Source organism: Cervus elaphus, chromosome X, assembly GCF_910594005.1.
Source record: "Cervus elaphus chromosome X, mCerEla1.1, whole genome shotgun sequence".
Taxonomy (NCBI): domain Eukaryota; kingdom Metazoa; phylum Chordata; class Mammalia; order Artiodactyla; family Cervidae; genus Cervus; species Cervus elaphus.
The window spans coordinates 71557282-71577879 of NC_057848.1; the positions used below are offsets into that span (position 1 = coordinate 71557282).

General features: G+C 53.4%; 1 protein-coding gene and 2 pseudogenes across 1 annotated transcript; 1 reads left to right on the forward strand and 2 right to left on the reverse strand.

Annotated features, from left to right (window-relative positions):
- The window catches only part of LOC122688978, a 735084-nt pseudogene that overhangs the window by 322264 nt on the left and 392222 nt on the right, over positions 1-20598 (reverse strand).
- On the forward strand, positions 5912-13196 carry LOC122688982 (annotated as a pseudogene).
- Positions 12049-13541, reverse strand: LOC122688974 (heat shock transcription factor, X-linked member 3-like). Its single transcript, XM_043895005.1, has 2 exons — positions 13049-13541; positions 12049-12658 (listed from the first exon to the last, which is right to left on the reverse strand). The coding sequence occupies exons 1-2, from the start codon at positions 13529-13531 to the stop codon at positions 12200-12202; spliced, it is 942 nt and encodes a 313-aa protein (XP_043750940.1). The 5' UTR covers positions 13532-13541; the 3' UTR covers positions 12049-12199.

Here is a 20598-nt window from a genome sequence, read left to right on the forward strand (position 1 = left end):
GACAGGGTCAACTTGACACTGACGTGACAGACCCAGTTAACTCTGACTCTGAAGCTGCTTCAGGAGGACCCCCTGGGCTGGGGTTTCTGAGCACAAGGGGTCAAGGGGCAAGGGACACAGGGTCAGTTCCGAGGAATCATCAGTCGGTCTTGAGCTGGGAGAGCCCAGAATGCAGTATCCCCCAGAACCAGTGCAGGGCTTAGTGAGACATCTGTCGAGGAGTCCTTCAGAACCTGGGGGAATATGTGATATAAGGGAAAGACGGTAAGACCAAACAGAAGCCATGAGTGAACTTCAGTGAGTAAAAGAGAAACACACAGAAAAAGAGGGGGGATACTCACCCCGCTCATGAACTGGAGAACCTTCTCACCTCTGATGACACCTCATGGGAATTCTCTGCTCCTGACTCCTCACACCCTCTTTGTGCTCGGCCAAGTCACCACGGTGGGCACACAAGTACTCAAAGGGTAGCCGGATGGGGCTCCCACCCAGAGCATGAGAGTCCACTCACTGAAGTCCTCTCACTATGGGTATGGGATGGCAATGCACACTCCAGACCACCCTCCCTGCTCCTCGATCTCAGAAACAAAACAGCTGGACCCATTCAGTGGGCTGCAGACTGGTGTCCGGAAGCCCCCTCCAGTGCTGGGGGACCTGGTGCCTGAGTAGTGACCAACCTGCCCAGACGGAAGACACTGAAGAGCACGTAGACCCCAGAGTTTGGAAATGATGCGCATGCGCAAACCAGCATCACCCTAGCCCGGGTCAGACGTGATATAAAGGCTTGTGATGTGAATGCAAGTGGAGCAGCGCCAGAGGCTCACAGAAGCTACCAAGGCCCCCTGGGCAGGCAGCACCTGAGTCATGGCAGCAGAGTGGCCACCCATGTCCACAGGTCCCATGTGTGCCGGGTCCTCTCAAAGAACTGCAGTGGAACTGAGATGAAATCAGAAACGCATCCAGTACTCACACTGGCCCCTCTATCTGGGCTGCATGGAGAGGGGTGCAGCCACCAGGAGCTGTCCTGGGGAGAGAGGGGAAGGCTGGCTCCCGTACTGGAGCCAAACGGCTGCCCCTGGGCTTGTCCGGCGTGCGGGAGTCCAAGGCCCAGAACTAAAGCTAGGCAGGGACCGAGGGACTGACACAGACATGAAGGAGCCCTCTCTTACAGGCAGAGTGCTGGACACCAGGGCGGTGTCTCCTCAGGGACTGCTTGCCCCAGGTGCCAAGACTGGGGGTGGACAGTGGCCCCCAGAGAGAGGGCCTGAGGGACACTCACTGACCAGTGGGGCACTTACGGCTCTGAGAGACCAGGCAAATACTGAGTCCTTCGATAGCCTGCAAACAGAAGAGGGCAAATCTGAAACACAAACAACCAGGGCAGGATGAGCACCCAGACCCTGAAAGAAGTGCCCACAGCTTGGCACCAAAATGACACACAGCTCAGTGGCGAGATGGGCAACATGCATTTCAGAGAGGAAACCACATCGGCCAAGGAGGACATGAAGGGAACCCGAGAATCTGGGTCGAGCCCGCCCCAGGTCACTGCTGCCTGCAAACATACAGCAGTAGCAAAGTGGAACCCTCACCAAGCTTCAGAGACCCAGGTGGGGTAGGAGGCAGCACTCCTCGTCGCCCAGTCCTCACACCTGGGCACGTGAGGAGAGCTGGGGCCAGCAGCAGGGAAGGGATGGGTGTGGATAATCGCCACGGAGCAGGTCCTCACAGCTTCCCCCATCAGCAGCCACACGTCATAGGTGTCCAGTTCACTGGGCAAGGTCTCGTTTGAAACCAGGGTTTGGGAAAAACAGCAGAAGCCCACCCATAATTCACCAGATGCTCCCTCATGATCTGAAACCAGTTCCAGGAGGTTCTGGGGTGTCTGGAGGCAGCTGGTAACCACTATTGGGGTGAGGAGCGGGGCACTATCATGAAAGAGTTGGGTGTGGTAATCATTTGGGTCCCCGCAGTGCTGAGGCCTCAAATACAAGAGGCAGCCTCTGCCCCCTCAACCCATGGCCTGGAGGCTTCTGCAAGGAAAGAGCAGGCTGCACGCTGGAAGGGAAAGCACTGCTCCACCACTCAACATTCCCACGGCAGCAGTTGTGTGGGTACCCAGCTAACGGGAACCAGTGAGGCACCGACCTTGCCTTCATGGGACTCAGCACCCTCGGGGGGCCAGATTCGTGCACAGCAGCCACAGCCTGGGAGGAAGAGAGAGGCAAAGGTGGCAGCAGGAAGATGCAGGGGGCCCCAGAACTCCCAGATGAGAGCACCTGACACTCAGGCGGATGGAGAAAGGGATGTTACAGGCATGGAAGTGGGACAGTAGGTTGTCAGGACAAGAGAAGCCAGTGGTCCAGGGGCAGGAACTGCACAAGCTGAAGTGTGGGGTCCCAGATGTGCTCTGCACAGAGTGCAGGATCAGCACAGTCACCACTAGGAAGGAGACCTGGGACCACTGGAAGCCTTCCCCCCTGCCCAGGGCAACATGGACAGGTTGGGGCTTAAACAGGAGATTGCACTTGCAATCCAGGGTTGATGAGGACAGAAATTCATGTGGTGCGACACAGAACCGATGGAGTGCAATACCAGCTGAAGGAGGAGAGACAAGAGGGGTCCAGTCCAGTTGGGAGCCTAGGCTGACAGCACTGGCCCTAGGCCATGAGGTCTGAGGTCAGCTAGTAGCAGTGGGGACAGGAAAAGGACCATTTACTCCCATCAGGCACTTGGGAGGCAGGGACACAGCATGGAGGGTGGCAGTCAGGAGCAGAGTCAGGTGGCTGCCCTGGGTGGGCTGAGCCCCCGGATGACAGCAAGAGTCCAGGAAACAGTTTTGAAGGCAAAGCTGCCTTTCTGTGGTGCATCTCAGGGCCCAGGGGCAGCAGGAAACACACTGAGGATTTTCCTTATCTGTGCAAAGAAAAAAAAAAAAAGAAAGAAAGAAACCCACACAGATAAACTGTTGCTCGGCACTGGGCTAGCAGCCCCAGGGTGGCGACAAAGGGAACCAACCTTGGCTTTCAGCCTAGAGATGTGGAACTGCGTCCAGAGGCCCCGCCTCTCCCCGCTTCCCTGGCCCCTGGGGTCCATTGTGAAGCTCGGATGCAGTCTCTGAGGACACTGGATCATGGTCACTTTGACTCTCGCTGATTCTTGCAGACTGGACGCCTAAAGCAGGGACTTAAAAGGGCACAGTCTGGCCTCTGCCATGGAGCTGGACAGGCCCAGGCTCCGTGGGTTCCCTGGGCCCACAGCTCCATCCCTGTCAGCTCAGCTCCACTCCCCGGTCGGTGGCTTCACCCCACCCCAGCACCCGCCCCTTACCCAGAAACTCCTCACCGATGTCTCTCCCACACTTCAGCCCCTTACTCCTCGCTCTGCTTCTCCCACCTTCACCCTCTCTTCCGCCCAGCCAATCACTTCCTGGTCCTCTTCCAGGTCCTGCTCGAGGCTCCTCCTGGCCTGGACTTCCAGGCGCCTCAATTCGTGGTGGCTCCTATTTCGTCTCCTAGCAGACAGGGCGGCGAGAGAACGCACGTTTGTTCCCACGTGCGTGTTTACTTAACTACCTGCCTGCGTGCATGCGTGCATACGTGAGTACCGGAAGTCATACACACCGGAAATGAGGGGCTTCAGGGATTGTGGGTGAGGTGCAGCTAAGGCCCGCCGCCGTCACCTGTCAGTGGTCTTGGGTCCTGGGGGCGGACCAATGTCCTGCCAAGTGGCCACAGCCCGGCCATCCCAAAGCGTCCGCGACTCACTCTGCTTGCAGGAAGGAAGAAACTGCTTCGTGTACGGATGGTACCTCCGGGTGGGGGTTTCCAGGCTCTGAGACCAGGATCGCCTGCCAGGTGGCCAAGCTGCACTTTCTGGTCCCCTCCACAGCCACAGCCCCCGCCCGTCATCCTTCCATGTGTGCATCCCAGCGATGCCCTGGGACACATGCGAAAACACCCGCAGACCTGCTCTCCAGTCTCCTGCTCTGCCCCTGGGCTGTGACCTCATGGGAGCCCCACCCGCCCCCGGCTAGCCGCCCCAACCCAGGCCTGACCCTCCAGGGCTCAGCTGCTTTTCCACGGTTCCCCTCCTGGTGGGGCCCAACCACGAGTTCATGGAGGATGGCTGACTGACTGTGGTGGTTCCTGGATCTTTTAAGAGTGGCAGTGTGAGGGGAGGAGTCCTTTTTTCTTGTTCCTTGCAGAATCTCCTGGGCTGTAAATCACCATCACTCCTGGGGGATGGGTTTCTGTGTCCTGGGCTGAGGCATCATGGGGTCCCTGTCCCAGCCGTGTAAGGACAGGCCAGCTGCTGTGATGAGCAGAACCCACCCTGAGGGAACCTGCATGTGTGTTTCTCATCGGTTGGGCCCTCCTGGGTCTCCATGGTCTAAGGCCCCTGCCAAGCCCCTGTGGTGGCTTGGTGTCCAACACTGCCGTCTTGTCACAGGTGATTTTCTCCCTGTTGCTCTGGTCCTCATGCAGGTGAAGACATCCAGACAAGCAGGCAGAAGAGAGTTTTCTCTTCTGGCCGCTAAGCAGGCACCCTGTGCTTTGAGAGGTAGGAGCGCTTGCAGCCCCTTCTTGCTCAGGCATCCCACCCACACAGTTGAGATTCAGTGGCACCCAGGAGGAAGGGTTTGGGTTGGCTGAGACACTGAATGGCGGAAACTGGGCAAGCCTGGGATCCAGTCAATTACCTCAGTAGAAGACAGCAATGGCCATGCCCCAGGGGTCAACCAGGCTCCCTGGTAATTAACCCAGACCCAGTGAAGAAAGTGACCCTTTGTCACCCAGCAGATGGGCAATGGTTCAGCCAAATGATGATGCTTGGGGCCACCCTTGCCTGTGGTTGGGGGAGTGGACAAGGGGGAGCCTTTGCAGAAGACCATTTGCTGGTGTGTGTCAGCACCTCGAGTGTGTGCCCTGTTCCCCGAGCCTCCTTCTGCATGATTCTTCAGTCAGTGAGTGTGTGGTCATGTCAAGTGGTTGTACTGGCAGAATGAGTTTTCCCTTCCCTTCTATCAGGAGGGAAGTGTCAGTAACTTGTGGGACCCCTGATACTTTGAGAGATGTAAACAGACACCGTGTAAGGGTGAAAACAGACACATGAATGAGGTGACAGTAACCTAGCGGGTTATTTGAGGTTTGAATTCTGTGATCCCTGACGTCCCAGGCCCTGGTGAGGACACGGAGGGCACCCGTCCCAGTAGATCCTGCTCTCCTTCATTCTTTCTCTAGGCTCTGGACAGGGGCCAGGGCATCTGCTGACAGTGGAGGCCATGGTACAGGAAGGACTGGGAGGAAGGTTGCTCCCAAAGGCGTGGGGAAGACACGTGGCAGGGCTGTCTGAAGTCCAGGGTGGCCCTGGGTCGAGGCCAGACTGGTTAGCATGGATCTGTGCTCAGCAGCCCTGGGCTGAGATGGGGGATCTGCAGAGCATGGGCAGGGATGGGGCCGGGGAGCTGAGGGGGGTGGGGTTGGGGCCAGGGGTGGAGGAAGCCAAGCCCAGGATGTGTGTGTCTCTGCTGAGAGAGGCCCAAAGCCAGGCCACTGGGCTGTGAAGCCAGGGAACCCACCCTCACTCCTCAGTGCTCCCAGGGTTTCAAGTCCCTCTGTCTTGGAACTCACCTCGTGCCTCTCTCCTGCTGTCCAGCCCTCCTTCCTGACCTCCCCACAGACTGCATGTGATGGATGGGTCCTCTGGATCACCACCCCCTGTCAGCAGACCACATAGAGATGGATGGAAGGAGCCAGCCCTCTGTGAACCTCCCCTCTGTGTCAGCAGGCTTGGAGGATGCTCGGACATGTGGGGCTGAGGTCCGGTCCAGGGCTGTGAGCTTGGAGGCCACTGTGTCAGGTTCCTGGCCTTTGAGGTTCTGTATTTACGCAGCCACATGAGGCCCTGGGAGATGAAGTTCGGCTGTCTGACCTTCCTACAGCTTTACGCCGGTTTCATCTTAAACAGTGTCAAGACCCTGTAGAGGCGGTGGTGACCTGTGCTATGCAGACCTGGCATTGTACCCTGGCAGTCCACATCGGGCACCAGACTGGGAAGATGCAGCCTAGTGGGAGCTGCTGGAGCAGAGGCTGGGGATGAGCCCCGCCCAGATCCAGGCCTTGCTGCAGGGTGGGGACAAGTTTTGCCACGGAGTGATCGTGGCAAGTGACGCCCTGCCCCACACTGCCTGCACGGCCCCTGGTGTTGCCCTGGATCTCAGCCAGGGCTGTGCTCCTTTGTTTTCTATTGAACCAGTTGGTGAAGGACCAGGTGGGGTTGAGGTTTCTTCAGAGGGGCAATGAGGGTCCCTGGGCTGGGAAACAGCAGCCCAAGGTCCCTGACCACCACAGTGGGCCTCAGTCCCTGTTTGTGCTCTGAGAGGTAGAGGCGTGTCCAGGTCTGCACGTGACACTTAGCTGTGTGTGTGTGTCTCCACATGTGTATGTGTATGCCCAGCAGACACCATGAGAGGCAGCACAGCATCCAGCCTGGGTTCCCCACCCCCACTGCCTGCAGTAGGGCCTGAGCAAGTCCCCTGACTCCCCAGGGGTGAGGCCCCACAGCAACAGCTCTCTGCTGATGAATCACTTGGGGACCTGATGTCCGCAGGCTCCCTGCTGGGGCCCTCCTGGTCTGTCCCTGTGGCCTGCAGTGGGCAGACTAAGAGCTGCCCATGTCCTGGTGAGTTCATGGAGCACAGGCTTCTCCCTTTCATTTCGTTCCTTCCTTTGCTTGGCCTCTCCCTGAATTCCCCTTGCCGAGGTGAGCCTGTCTGAAAGGCTCAGCCAGAGGATCAAGTTCACCCGGGTTCACTTCCGAGATATGGTCTTAGTCTCTAGTAGGCGTGACTTTGAATCAAGTTGTTCTCCTTCTGTGTCCTGTCTTGCACACAGGTCTCGTGGACATTGCTGTGCCTAGAAAACTTAGGTCCCGATGAGGTGGAGGAGCAGGAGAATCAAGCTGTGCTGCCTGACCTGCGACGGAAGTACCTGACTACACTTGCCACCTCCCACTGGCTGCTGCAGCCCATCCCAGGGAGGGCTGGGAAGGACATCTTCCAGGTGGACATCCCCAAGCACCTGGTCCCCTTTGGGCAGGAGGCCTATCCAGACTGGGCTCCCAAGTGAAAGGTGACCGAGAGACCAGCTCATGGTGACACTGTCCAGTCGCCATCACGCCCTGGATGTGCCCATCTGGTTTGGTCTGAATCGGCCCCGCCCTGGGGTGCATTGCCCATTTGGTGTGGGGCCAGGGGCCAGGACTCCCCTCGTGCAGTGCTGCTCTGGGCTCAGCGAGACTCTCCAGGACTTTGACCTTTACAAAAAGATGGCATCGTCACTCCTTTTGGCCCAGCTGGGTCTGGGTGGTTGAGAGAAATGTGTTGTTAGGAAACCAGTTAGTGGTTTTCTCTCTGTGTTCTGGTCCAAACTCCCTGAAGTTGGAGCAGTGTCCAGAGGGTGATGGGGGAGGCTGAGGGCAGGGCTGAGCTTGAGCAGCTGGCGAGGCCTCTGGCAGGCACAGGCCCAGAAATAGGCCGCAGTGTGTCCTTGCAGGTGACCCTTGTCCTGCTCTAAAGTGTCCTTTGGCTCACAAAGTGTGTGTTGGTCACGGTGTCTGGCTGCTCCTGGTCCAAACACAGGCTCCTAAATACAGCTGTGAGGGCAGAGAGCAACAAGGGCTAGTGTTCACCTTGTGGAAACCTTGTACTTGTGTTTGGGTTTGGGGTCACGTGTTTGCAAGGCCCTTGGTGGGTAGGGTGACCCTGCTTTCTGGTGGGCCTTTTGGGGAGGCCCCTGGATTGGGAGCTGGAGATGCTCAGCAGCTGATCAGAAACTTGTGGCATCATCAGGGGACCCAGGAGGAGCCCCTTCTGCTTCAGAGTGCATGACTTATGGAAGGTGACACCCCCATGGTCAGGAGCTGGACTGGGTCTTCTGCTGTGCGGCACGCAAGGCCCAGGGACCAGCCCATCCTGGGCTGGCCTCAGTGCTCGGCTTGGGAGCCACACTCTTGGCCGAGGGTGTGAATGCTGCTGCTTCAGATGAAAAGGGACCGTAGGGACTGGACTGAGGCCTTCCTGGGGCGTGGGCTTCCAGCCTCATCTGGCTCACCCAGTGCCGTCTGTGAATAGCATGAACAGATAGAACACAGATTCACAGTTCTTTTGATTATTTACTCCTGTGGAGTTCTGCTGTACTTTATTAGAGCCAGAAATAGATTTTTGATTACAAGAGAGTGCTTTTGAGTGTCCCTGGGGCCCTGGCAGCTCAGGGATTGGGGTTGTCCTTGAACTGCTCACAAAGGGCACACTTGTAATCTGAGGACTGCTTCTCCTCCTCTGCCTCAGAGGCCTTGTTTGGGGCCACAACTGAAACAGCCGCCATAACAATCGAAAAATAGGTGTTGTACATAATCATCAGTGAAACATAACCTGGGTACTCTGGGGGGAATCTCAGGCAGTTCCCCTGCACTATCCCTTCCAGCAGTAGCCAGAGGTACAGAAGTGACATAGCTGGATGAACCTTCTCCACTGGGGCTGCCCTGCTCGCTGGGGAGATGGCTTGCCCTGGCCTCCATGGCTACACTGCCCATAAACCAAAGGCCACAAAATACAAATGAGCACCAGCCAGGGATTCCGTGAACAGTTGGTGTTCTCTTCTGGGCCTTCTTGTCAGCCTCTTGGGTAGACTCGTTGTGATGGAATTGAGGAGAACATCTGGTCGCCACCGCATGCTTCTTTCTCTTTGGGGTCATTGTTGCGCCAGTGATGGGCTGAGCAGTTGTTCTGGGGTCGCCTTTCCTCCAGATGTTCTGTAGGAGAAGAGGTTTGTCTCTGAAAGTTGGAGTTGTGATAGATCTGAAAGGGAATTAACCACTTTAGCCATCATTGGGAGGAATAGCCGTTCCTCACCGCCCTCCTCCCCACCACCGCCCAGGCCTTGCCTAACTATGGAGACAAGGTCTCTTCATTCCTGGCAGGTTATGAGCCCCTAATGAGTGTGCTCCCTAGAGCTCCCCCAGGGCCAGCCTTACTTACGTTACTGGCCCTCCCTGACATAAAGTGGCCTCTCAGGGTCAGGAGTCACCCCTGTGGATCCTGTCTAAGGGGCTTTGTCGAACATGACTGGCCCTGCTTTCTCCTCTTTCCTTAACCTCCCTCTCACAAGAAAAAATTCTCCCAAGAAATGAAACCTGTCCAGCACTTGGCTCGTCAAGTCTAGTCTCCCCGGAAGGGCTTTCTGAGTTACCATCATCCTCTTCTTCCCTAAAGAGCGACCCAAAGGGTGGATTTTACTGAACCCATACAGGTTTAGTTTGCGGATGCAAGTCTTGATGCTTTCTGTCTTGAAGATCCTGTCCGTGCCTCTGTGCTGGAGGACTTCTGTCTGGAAGAGATCTGCCTTGATGACCACCATGTCTCCCTCATCATTCCAGCGCACAGAGGTGAAGGCTGCATCCTCCATGATCATCCAGAGCTTCCTGGGGAAGGACAGCCCAAGGACGTCATTGTTCTCTTCATCGTTGGCTGTTTCTGGGTTCAGGCCCTGTGGGGGTGGGCTGTCTTGGGAGCCCAGATATGGGCTCTTGGGTTGGTCTCACTTCTTCTCCAAAGCCTCCCCTGAATCCATGTCTGGATCCTGAGAGACATCAGGGTGGTGCCCTGCTGTGGGCTCCCCATCAGTTGATGGGGCCAGCGGGGCTGCCTGTGCCTCGTGGGAACTCTGACTAGCCATGGAGCCAGTCTAGCTCAGGAGCACTCTCTACGCAAGCAGTGAACACTCAGGGCAGAAGGGTCTCAGACCAGAGTTGGGGTGCACAATAAATACTGTCTGGCAGCCTATGCTATGTGACCACTGGCACTGTACCATGGCCGTCCACACTCACACTGGGACTGGGTGGATGTGGCCTGAAAGGAGCTGCTGGAGCAGAGGCTGGGGATTAGCCCCGCCCAGATCCAGGCCTTGCTGCAGGACAGGGACAAGTTCGGCCTTAGAGTGATCGCGGGCAAGTGAGGCCCTGCCCCACGCTGCCTGCATGCCCCCCGGTGCTGCCCTGGATCTCAGCTTGCTTTCCAAAATGATTGTTTGTTTGTGTTCGTTTGTTTTCTGTTGAACCAGTTGGTGGGGGAGGGGCTGAGATTTCTTCAGAGGGACAGTGAGGGTCCCTTGGCTGGGAGACAATGGCATGAGGTGCCTGACCACCTCCCTGGCCTCAGTCCCCATTTGTGCTCTGAGCAGAGGCGGATCCAGGTCTGCACATGGCACTTTGTATGTGTGTGTGTGTGTGTGTCCCCATGTGTGTCTGTGTGCCCGACAGAGACCATGAGAGTCAGTAAAACAACCGGCCTGGGTTTAATACCCACACTGCCAGCAGCCAGGCCTGAGCAAGCCCCCTGACTCCCCAGGGGTAAGGCCCCAAAGCAGCACTTCTCTGCTGGTAAATCCCTTGGGGACCTGATGTCTGCTGGGCCCTGCCAGAGCCCTCCTGCTCTGTCCCTGTGGCCTGCAGTGGTCAGACTGAGAGCTGCCCGTGGCCTGGTGGGTTTGTGGAGCACCAGGCATCTCCCTTTCATTTTGCTCCCTCACTGGCTTGGCTTCACACCGAATTCCCTTCACCAAGGTGAGCCCATCTGAAAATGCTCATCCAGAAGACCCAGTTCACCTCGGGTTTCCTCCATGATATGGTCTTAGTCTCCAGCAGGCATGACTTTGAATCACCTTGTTCTCCTTCTGTGTCCTGTCTTTGCACATAGGTCTTGTGGAAATTGGGGACACTTTGCTGTGCCCAGAAAACCTAGATCCCGATGCGGTAGAGGAGCTGGAGGATCAAGCCCTGCTACCCGACCTTCTCCAGAAGTACCTCACTGTGCTTGCCAAGCCCCACCGGCTGCTGCAGCCCGTCCCTGGGAGGAGCAGGAAGGACATCTTCCAGGTGGACGTCGCCGAGCACTTGATCCCCTTTGGGCAGGAGACCTGTCCAGGTTGGGCTCTTGAGAGGAAGGTGACCAAGAGACCTGCACATGGTGACACTGTCCAGTCACCGCTGCGCCCTGTACGTGCCCGTCTAGTTCCGTCTAAATTGGCCCCACTCTTGGGTGTGCTGCCAGCTTGGTGCAGGTTGGGGGTCTGGGACACTCCTCATGCTGTGCTGCTTGGAACTCAGCGTGAGTCTCCAGGACTTTGACCTTCACAATAAGAGGGCATTGCCACTCGTTTTGGCCCTGCTGTGTCTGGGTGGTTGAGAGAAATGTGTTGTTAGGAAACCGCTTAGTGTTTTTCCCTCTCTGTTCTGGTCCAAACTCCCCGATGTTGGAACAGTGACCAGAGGGTGATGGGGAAGGCTGGGGGCTTGGCTGAGTGTCGGCAGGCAGAGATGCCCGCAGGCCCAGAAACAGGCTGCAGTTTGTCCTTGCAGGTGACCCTTGCCCTTTTCTAATGTGTCCCTTGGCTCACAAAGCATGTGTGTTGGATGTGGTGCCTGGCTGCCTCATGTCCAAAGACAGGCTCCTAAATATACCTGTGAGGGCAGAGTGACAAGGGCTGGTGTTCACCTTGTGGAAAGCTTGTACTTGTCTTTGGGTTTGGGGTCATGTGTTTGCAAGGCCCTTGGCAGGTGGGGTGACCCTGCTTTCTGGTCAGCTTCTTGGGGGGAGGCCCCTGGATCGACAGCTGGAGATGCTCAGCTGCTGAGCAGAAACTTGTGGCATCTTTGGGGACCCAGGAGGAGTCCCTTCTGCTTCAGGGTGCATGACTTATGGAAGGTGACACCCCCAAGGTCAGGAGCCCAGCTGAGCTATGTGCTGAGCAGCAGGCAAGGCCCAATGACCAGCCCATCCTGGGCTGGCCTCAGCACTCGGCTAGTGAGCCAAACCCTTGGCCGAGCATGTGAAATGCTGCTGCTTCCGTTGAAAAGGGACCACGTGGACCAGACTGAAGCCTGCATGGGGCGTGGGCTTCCAGCCTCATCTGGCTCACCCTGTGCCATTTGAATAGTGTGAACAGACAGAAAGAACACAGGCTGGTCATTCTCATTCGATTCTTTATTTACTCATGTGTAGTTTTGCACCTCTTTACTAGAGCCAAAAACCAATTTCTGATTACAAGAGAGTACTTTGGAGTGTCCCCAGGAACCTGAGAGGTCAGGGATGGGGCTTGTCCTTGACCTGCTCACAGAGGACCTCTGAGAGCTCTCCCTGCTCCTACTCTGCCTCAGAGGCCTCGTTTGGGGCTCTGCCGGCAAGGGCTGCCATCAGCATGGAGTAACAGGTGTTGTACAGAGCCATCACTGAATCATAATCTGGGGGGCTCTTGGGCATTTTCCCAGTACTCTTCCTCCCAGAAGTAGCTGGGCATACAGACATGGCACTTTTGGACGTGCCCTTTCCACTGGGGCCACCCTGCTTGCTGCGGAGATGCTTTACCCTGGCCTGCCCGGCTACACCGCACATAGAGCAAATGCGAAAGAGCCCAGATGATCGTCGCCTGGGGGTTCTGCGAGCAGGTGGGGTTCCCTTCTGGACTTTCTTGCCCACCTCTTGGGTGCGCTGGTTGTGATGGAGTTGAGGAGAGTGTCTGGTTGACATCACTCGCTTCTTTCTCTTTGGGATGTTCTGCAGGAGGAGAGGTTTGTCCCTCTGAAAATTGGAGTTGCGATAGATCTGAAAGGAAATGAATCACTTTAGACAGCAAGGGGGAGAAGAAGCCTTCCTCGCCGCCCTCTTCCCCATGACCATCCTGGCTATGCCTATGTACAGAGACAAAGTCTCTTCATTCTGGCAGGTTATGAGGCCTTAGCATGTTGCTCCCTAGAGCTGCCCCGGGGCCATCCTCACTTGAGGTGTTCCTGGCGGTCCCTGACATTCAGTGGCCCCTCAGGGTCTGGAGTCACCCCTGTGGATCCTGTCTAAGGGGGGTGGTGGAACAAGACAGCCCTTGTGTTCTCCTCTTTCCTTAACCACCCTCTCACGAGAACAGCATTCCCCTGGGAAATGAAACCCGTCCAGCACTCCCCAGAAGTCTAGCCTCCCCAGAAGGACTCTCTACATTACCATCATCTTCTTCCCTGCAGAGTGACACGAAGGGCGGATTTTACTGAAACCGTACAGGTTCAGTTCACGGATGAAGCCCTTGATGCTTTCTGTCTCGAAGATCTGGTCCGCACCTCTGCGCTGGAGGACCTCTGTCTGGAAGAGATCTGCCTCGATGACCACCATGTCTCCCTCATCATTCCAGCGCACAGAGGTGAAGGCCGCATCCTCCACGATCCTCCAGAGCTTCCTGGGGAAGGACAGCCCGAGGACGGCGTTGTTCTCTTCCTTGTTGGCCATTTCTGGCTTTGGGCCCTGTGGGGGCAGATTGTCATGGAGGCCTGGATCGGGGCTCTCAGGTTGGTCACCCTGTTTCTCCAACGCCTCCCCTGAATCAATAATTAGATCTGAGGAGGAATCACAGGGGTCCCCTGTTGTGGGCTCCCCATAAGTTAATGGGGCCAGCAGGGCTGTGTGTGACTCGTGGGAACTCTGACTAGCCATGGAGCCAGTCTAGCTCAGGAGCATTCTCTACCCCAGCAGTGAATGCGCAGGGCAGAAGGGGCTCAGGCCAGGGTTCGGGTGCCCCATAAATACTCTCTGGACATTCTAGAATCTGGGTCATGGGCCAGGCAGCCAATTAAGTGGCCAGCTTCCTTAATTGTTTCATGATGTCACAGAGGTGATGTGGAGAGGCAGCCCTGGCCCCGCGTAGGGGAGGGGGGCGGATCTGGGGACAGAGATGGCATCCCCAGCTGGTCTCTTGTCTGAAAGTACAGAAAAGTTTGTTTCAGGGTGCTTGCAAAGGTTCCCATCTGTTGCCAGGCACCTTGTTTCAGGGGGCCAGGCCCTAGATGGGTTGACAAATGTGCCCCTGGCCCCACCCCCCTCCCTACCAATGGGCAGGCCTGTGGCTGGCTTTTGCTTAAGGGCCAGGCCTTGGCAAGTCCTGGCTTGGCTACCACTGAGAGAGATCCCAGGGGTCAGATGGGTCCCTGGCAACTGTCCCTCCAAGAAGATGGGATCCATAGCAGGCTGGTTAGCCTAGAATGTGTTGGGGTCCCACCTTCCTACCCCACTGGCCATGGCCTTGCCCCTCTTCTGGCTTTGTTGTCTTCTGGCTGGTGCTGCCGGTTGCTAGGTCTTACTCAGATGGCCCCAAAGTCAGAGCCCTGTTTCCTGCCACCACTGCCACCCAGGCTGAGCTCTCCCCAGAGTAGGGCTGCGCTTGAGGACAGTGGAGGGACCTCACGTTCCACTTGGCTGTTCCCCAAGCACCTGAGACACAGACTCCCCAGGATGCCCTGTAGGAGGGCCCAGCCAGGTGCTCTGCTGAGCTTGCAGCCTCCCGAGCTCTGCCCACCCCCAGATGCCATCCCACTGCAGATCACAGGCTGCTGTCTTCAGTTTCCATTTCTTCCCATAAAGACTGCTCTCGTGACCCTAGAGTCCTCACTTTGGCAACACCTGTGTGTGTGCTTTTCTTATCCCCCGCCCAGAGCCTCGAATTCAGTCTCCCTGGAGGCTGCCTCAAAATTACTGTTTCCTTCATCAATGGGTTGCCTGGGCTTCTGCTACCCCTGATCCTGGCCTCCCGTGTCCAACTTGGGTGTCTGTGGATACCTGCCCTTTGAAGGACTTGAGCGGGGGCTCAAGGTACAGCCTGTCCTATTGAAAACAAGCATTTCACTGGTCCTTTCCAAGGCCAGCTCTGATCTTCTCCGCCCCTGCCCCTGTCTGCACCACCACTGGGAACCTGTTCTCCCTTACCCAGATGGCAGGTACATCGAATGGTTTTGTTGGCACTGGTTAGGTGCATTTTTAGGGGCGTCCTTTACAGACACTCACTCCCAGAGACATGTCTGACTTGTTGAGCTAGATGTGACCAGAGGAAGCCCCCGTCTACCTGTATTTGAAAATGGATGAGAGCCCGGGTGTGGGAGTGGACAAAACTCCAGTGAGAGACACCTGTTTTCACCACACATGGGCGACAGGGCAGTGGGTTTGGAGATGCGTGTTCTCTGACCTTGGTGGGCCACTTGTCTTCAAAATCACGGAACAGACCGGCACCTTGGAGAGGCCCGTGTGTGAGGACCCTATGATACTGTCCCCCTAGAGACAGTGTTCTCCCACTTCTGCCACTCAGCAGGGTCATTTGCCCAGTGTGAGGGCCACTGCCTGGTGTCTGAAAGGGGAGAGCTAAGAGGGTGTGTAAGAGGCTCGCCCAGTGGCCTTTCAGCCTGAGGACTGGAGACCAAAATGGAGTTCACAGGCCTTGACCTGTGCTTGCTCCCTTGCCTTTGCGCTGCTAAACAGGTTGACAAACCATTCCTTCAGGTCGGTTCATCTGACTGGGACACGACCCTAGAGGCTGTGATCATCACTGGGGGACCCTGGTGGCTCCTCTGAAGGGGACCGAAGACCGTGGTATCTGTTGCAGCCTGGCTAGATGGCCTTTCTTGCCCCCGCTCCCCCACCTCGGGCCCCTCCTCACCCCCTGGGTCCAGAGGAAGCTGTCTTTTCTGGTCCCCCTCCTCCAGGCACCATTTGGGCCCTGGCAGTGGGTTTGTGTGCCACCAAGTAGTTTTGTCAGCTGTGGCTCAGGACACATGCATTGTGCACACACAAGCCCTCATGACGTCAAAGGCCTGCCCTTCTCAGCCTCGCTCTACTGCCCCTGCCCTTGGCGTTCCCGCTCCGATGTCCCCAACCCAGAGGCCCTCCAGCTGCTCCCCACCCTCACTGCATCTGGTGTGAGGAGCCCCACGTGTTGGGCTGCAGGGTACGCCTGAGGGACGCGGTGCAGCTGGCAGGGCCTGGCCTTTGTTGGCACTGTGATGGTGGGGCACGAATCTCTCACACTGTTGCCTGCAGACACTCCTCCACTCTCCACTGTGGGAAGTGGCCGATTGCTTTGTTGTCCAGGCCACGTCAGAGAATATGCACTTCAATAGGATGTAGAATAGCTAATCAGCCAAACATGATGATTCATAAATAAAACTAGTTAACTTTTCCAGGTGGACCATAGTGTTATTAGCTCAGTTGTGTTTAATTCTTTGAGACTCCATGGACTGTGTAGACCACCAGTGTCCTCTGTCCTTGCAGTTCTCCAGGCAAGAATACTGGAGTGGGTTGCCATGCCCTTCTCCAGGCGATCTTCCTGACCCAGTGCTCGAACCCAGGTCTCCCGCATTGCAAGCAGGTTTTTATCCTTTTAGCTACCCCAGCAGCCCCTTTTCCAGTTAGAGGGCCTGTTACATTTGGTTGTTGAGGAGTGTTCCAGCAGGAAAAAGCTGCTCCAGGAAAAGCAAGAACCACTCTTTGCCTCTGTCTTCCATCCAAACCATTAAATTCCTTCATTGCAGCCCCAACAAAGATCAAGTTGTTGATTAATGGCCAATTACAAAAAGAGATCATTTAAAGCTCAATAACACCTTAGGTTCTGGATCCTCGGTACCAGGAAAGAGAGGGCAGTTCCATGGATTTTTTGGGGGCATCACTTCAAGGGAGGGTGAACAAAGTTCTGCAGGATTCCTGGCAGATATGGGGTGGAAAACACATCCTTTGCCCCTGTGGTCAACAGCAATGTGACAAGAGCCAGGGCCCCTTCCTTTCTGCCCCAGAAATAGATCTCTCTGGGCTTTATCCAAGTGCAAAAGGACACCTCACAGCAATGATCCATTTCAGATGTTCCCATCACCCCCAAGACACAATGCAGTCCTGAGGGGTGCCACCACCCAACCTCATCACAATCACATCCCACAGAAGGAACCCAGCTTCCCAAAGCCCCAGACCACCCTGGCTCAAGCACAAACCGCAGGGCGTTCCTCCTGTAGCCCCACAGCCCTGCTCTGTGTTGCCTTGCTCTGTGGGACCTGGGGATGTCTCTCCAACTTCCCTGTGTGACTCTGGCTCCTAGACCATTGCTGTAGGAGTGGGGTGTGTCTTGCTTCTCTTAGTGTCCCCACTGCTAACAAGGCCTTTCCGGGCGCAGAGGCTCAGTAATAGTCTTTGGAATAAATGAGCCAGTGGGCACGGGGCTCAGATTAATTGTCTGCTATGCCCTTAAATAACCCAGACAAATCCAAATAAACAGAGATAACTTAGTTTTTGAGATTGATACCCGAAAAGGACAGTTAACATGAATTCACTACGATCACCTTTATTATTATCTAAATCTCTCCCCATCAATATTGCTGCTAAGTAACTTAAAACTAAGATACAACCATTAGGTAGAAAGATGTTAGGAAAAAAATGGATAGTCAAACAGTTTCAAATACCCACCATTGACTTCTTACTAATTATAAAAGAGAAACTTTGCATTTACAGTGAAATATCTGCTGGTCACTACCTTAACAAAGTAATCGTACTTGCTTGACCAATAGTGGATCCTGACCCTCTGTCACTACGCATGCGATGGAGCTAGAGGTACACAATATCTCCCTTGTATTATTTTTCTGATCAAAATATTTAATATAAATCTAATCATGTGCAAACAAATAGAGAATATCAAACATTCAGCAAGGCAACTGACCTGGACTCTGAAATGTCAGGAAAAGTGAACGAACCAAAGAAAGAAAATGTAGAGGGGATGTTCTCCCATTATTAAAAGAGACAAAAGAAATGTAACAGTAAAATGCAACACATTTACTTTGATTGGGGACTAGATTGAAAAAAATTGGGCCACAGATTGGATATCATGTAGAATCTGTGTTCATTTTCTTTGATAGAATTATTATTCTGGGGTTTTGTGGAAGATACCTGATGAAGTATTTAAAGGAGAAGGGCATATTGTCTTCAACTTACTTTCAGATAGTTCATCAAAAAATAAATAGTAGAAATTTATAGAAAGGGATAAAACAAATGTGGGCAAAAAATTAACGATCTGTGGACCTATGTGAAGGATAGATAAGAGTTCATTGCTATCTTCTTTACATTTTTATGTGAATTTGAAATTTTTCAACCTAAAACTTTGGAAGCAAAAATATAAGTTAGATCATGCTCTTCCACTGCTAAAACCTGTGCAATGACCCAAGGCTTCCTACTGCACTCAGAGAAATAGCCAAAGCCTTGTCACAGCCGCCAGTTGCTACATGATCTGGCCCCTAGCTTTCTGCCTTCACATACTGTTGTTTGCTCTCTAATGTACTCCCATGCAGAAACACTGACCTCTGACGTTCCTTAAACAAACATGGATTGCTCCCACTTAAGGACCTTTGAATTGACCATTTTCACTGTCTAAAATGCTTTCCCTCAGATACTTGGACATCACTACACTTCTGTTTCTCTCCATGTTCAGGCTTTAATGAAATGACACTCAAAACCCATGAGCTTTTCCTCTCGAGTACACAAATAGCCCATATTTCCCAGCTTTTCTTATAGTTAAGTGTGGCCATGTAACTGAGCTCTAGTCAAAATAATGTGGGTGGGAAGGATACACATCACTTTTCAGCCTGACCCATTCAAGCCTCCTCACCTGCAACCCTCTCTCTTAACCCAACTACTAGCTGAAGAGATGACTCTGAGGACATAGAGGGGGTAGAGCTTCAAGAAGGAGGGATTCTGGTACCCTGAAGGACCGCATGAAAGTCACATTCACATTGGACTTTGTATCAACAAGAAGTAAACTTTTATTGTGGAAGTCAAAAATAAATAGGTGTAATTCTCTGATGGCTCAGTGGTAAAGAATTCACCTGCCAATGCAGGAGATGCAGGTTTGATCCTTGGGTCAGGAAGATCCCCTGGAGAAGGATATGGAAACCCACTGCCGTCTTCTTGCCTGGGAAATCCCATGGACAGAGGAGCCTGGTGGGCTACAGTCTATAGGGTCACAAAAGGGTCGGATATGACATAGGGACTAAACACACAAAAAATAAATAATAAGAGTACATCCTTCAATGGGCTATCGTAGAGACTGAAAGCAATGATGAAGAGAAAGCAATCAGCACAAAACCTCAGGATGTACTCAATGCATATTATTTGTGGTAGTGAAAGATAGTACCTGAAATTATAAGAAAATAATACTTGTCTGATAAACATTAAATGTGCCTCAACTGATAATGTCTTAGTTGTTAAGAATTATGTGAAGTTGGCCAAAGAGTACTAAGTTTCAGTTATATCAGCAAATAAATTATTGACATCTAATGTAGAAAAAGCCTTTGACTGTGTGGATCACAACAAACTGGGGAAAATTCTTAAAAAGATGGGAATACCAGACCACCTGACCTGCCTCCTGAGAAATCTGAAGCAACGGTTAGAACTGGACATGGAACAACAGACTGGGTCCAAATTGGGAAAAGAGTACATCAAGGCTGTATATTGTCACCCTGCTTATTTAACTTATATGCAGAGTACATCATGAGAAATGCTGGGCTGGATGAAGCACAAGCTGGAATCAAGATTGTCGGGAGAAATATCAATAATCTCAGATATGCAGATGACACCACACTCATGGCAGAAAGCAAAGAACCTAAAGAGCCTCTTGATAAAAGTGAAAGAGGAGAGTGAAAAAGTTGGCTTAAAGCTCAACATTCAGAAAACTAAGATCATGGCATCTGGTCCCACCACTTCATGGCTAATAGATGGGGAAACAATGGAAGCAGTGGCAGACTTTATTTTTTGGGCTCCAAAACCACTGCAGATGGTGACTGCAGCCATGAAATTAAAAGATGCTTGCTCCTTGGAAGAAAAGTTATGACCAACCTAGATAGCATATTAAAAAGCAGAGACATTACTTTGCCAACAAAGGTCCATCTAGTCAAGGCTATGGTTTTTCCAGGAGTCATGTATGGATGTGAGAGTTGAACTATAAAGAAAGCTGAGCGCTGGAAAATTGATGCTTTTGAACTGTGGTGTTGGAGAAGACTGTTGAGAATCCCTTGGACTGCAAGGAGATCCAACCAGTCCATCCTAAAGGAAATCAGTCCTGAATAATCATTTGGAAGGACTGATGCTGAAGCTGAGACTCCAATACTTTGGCCACCTGATGCAAAGAACTGACTCATTTAGAAAGACCCTGATGCTGGGAAAGATTGAAGGTGGGAGGAGAAGGGGACGACAGAGGATGATATGGTTATATGGCATTACTGACTCAATGGACAGGAGCTTGAGTAAGCTCTGGGAGTTGGTGATGGACAGGGAAGCCTGGCATGCTGCAGTCCCTAGGGTCACAAAGAGTCGGACATGACTGAGCGACTGAACTGTACTGAATGTAGAGCATGGTGACTAAAGTTAATGATACTGTCTTGTATACTTGAAATCTGCAAAGAAGGTAGATCTTAAGTGTTCTCACCACACACACACACATACAACCACACACAGACACAAAAGCTAACTATATGAGGTTATGAATGTTAATTAGCTTGATTGTGGTGATCATTTCACAATGTACACACATATGACAACATCAAATAGTACACCTTAAACATTCAGTTTGTATTTGTCAAGTATAACTCAACAAAGCTAAAAAAATGTGCCTCTTAGGTGAGTCTCCCAAGGCAGTAGAAGTAAAAGAATAAACAAATGAGACTTAATCAAACTTAGAGCCTTCTCACAGAATGTGCTATGTGCTA

What these genes read in the sequence shown, in the direction of transcription:
- LOC122688974 (XM_043895005.1), bottom strand. Translation starts at nt 13,531, where the DNA reads ATGGCTAGTCAGAGTTCCCACGAGTCACACACAGCCCTGCTGGCCCCA. An exon ending in CTGCAGGGAAGAAGATGATG is followed by an intron (nt 12,659 to 13,048) that starts GTAATGTAGAGA and finishes ATTTCCTTTCAG; the next exon opens with ATCTATCGCAACTCCAATTT.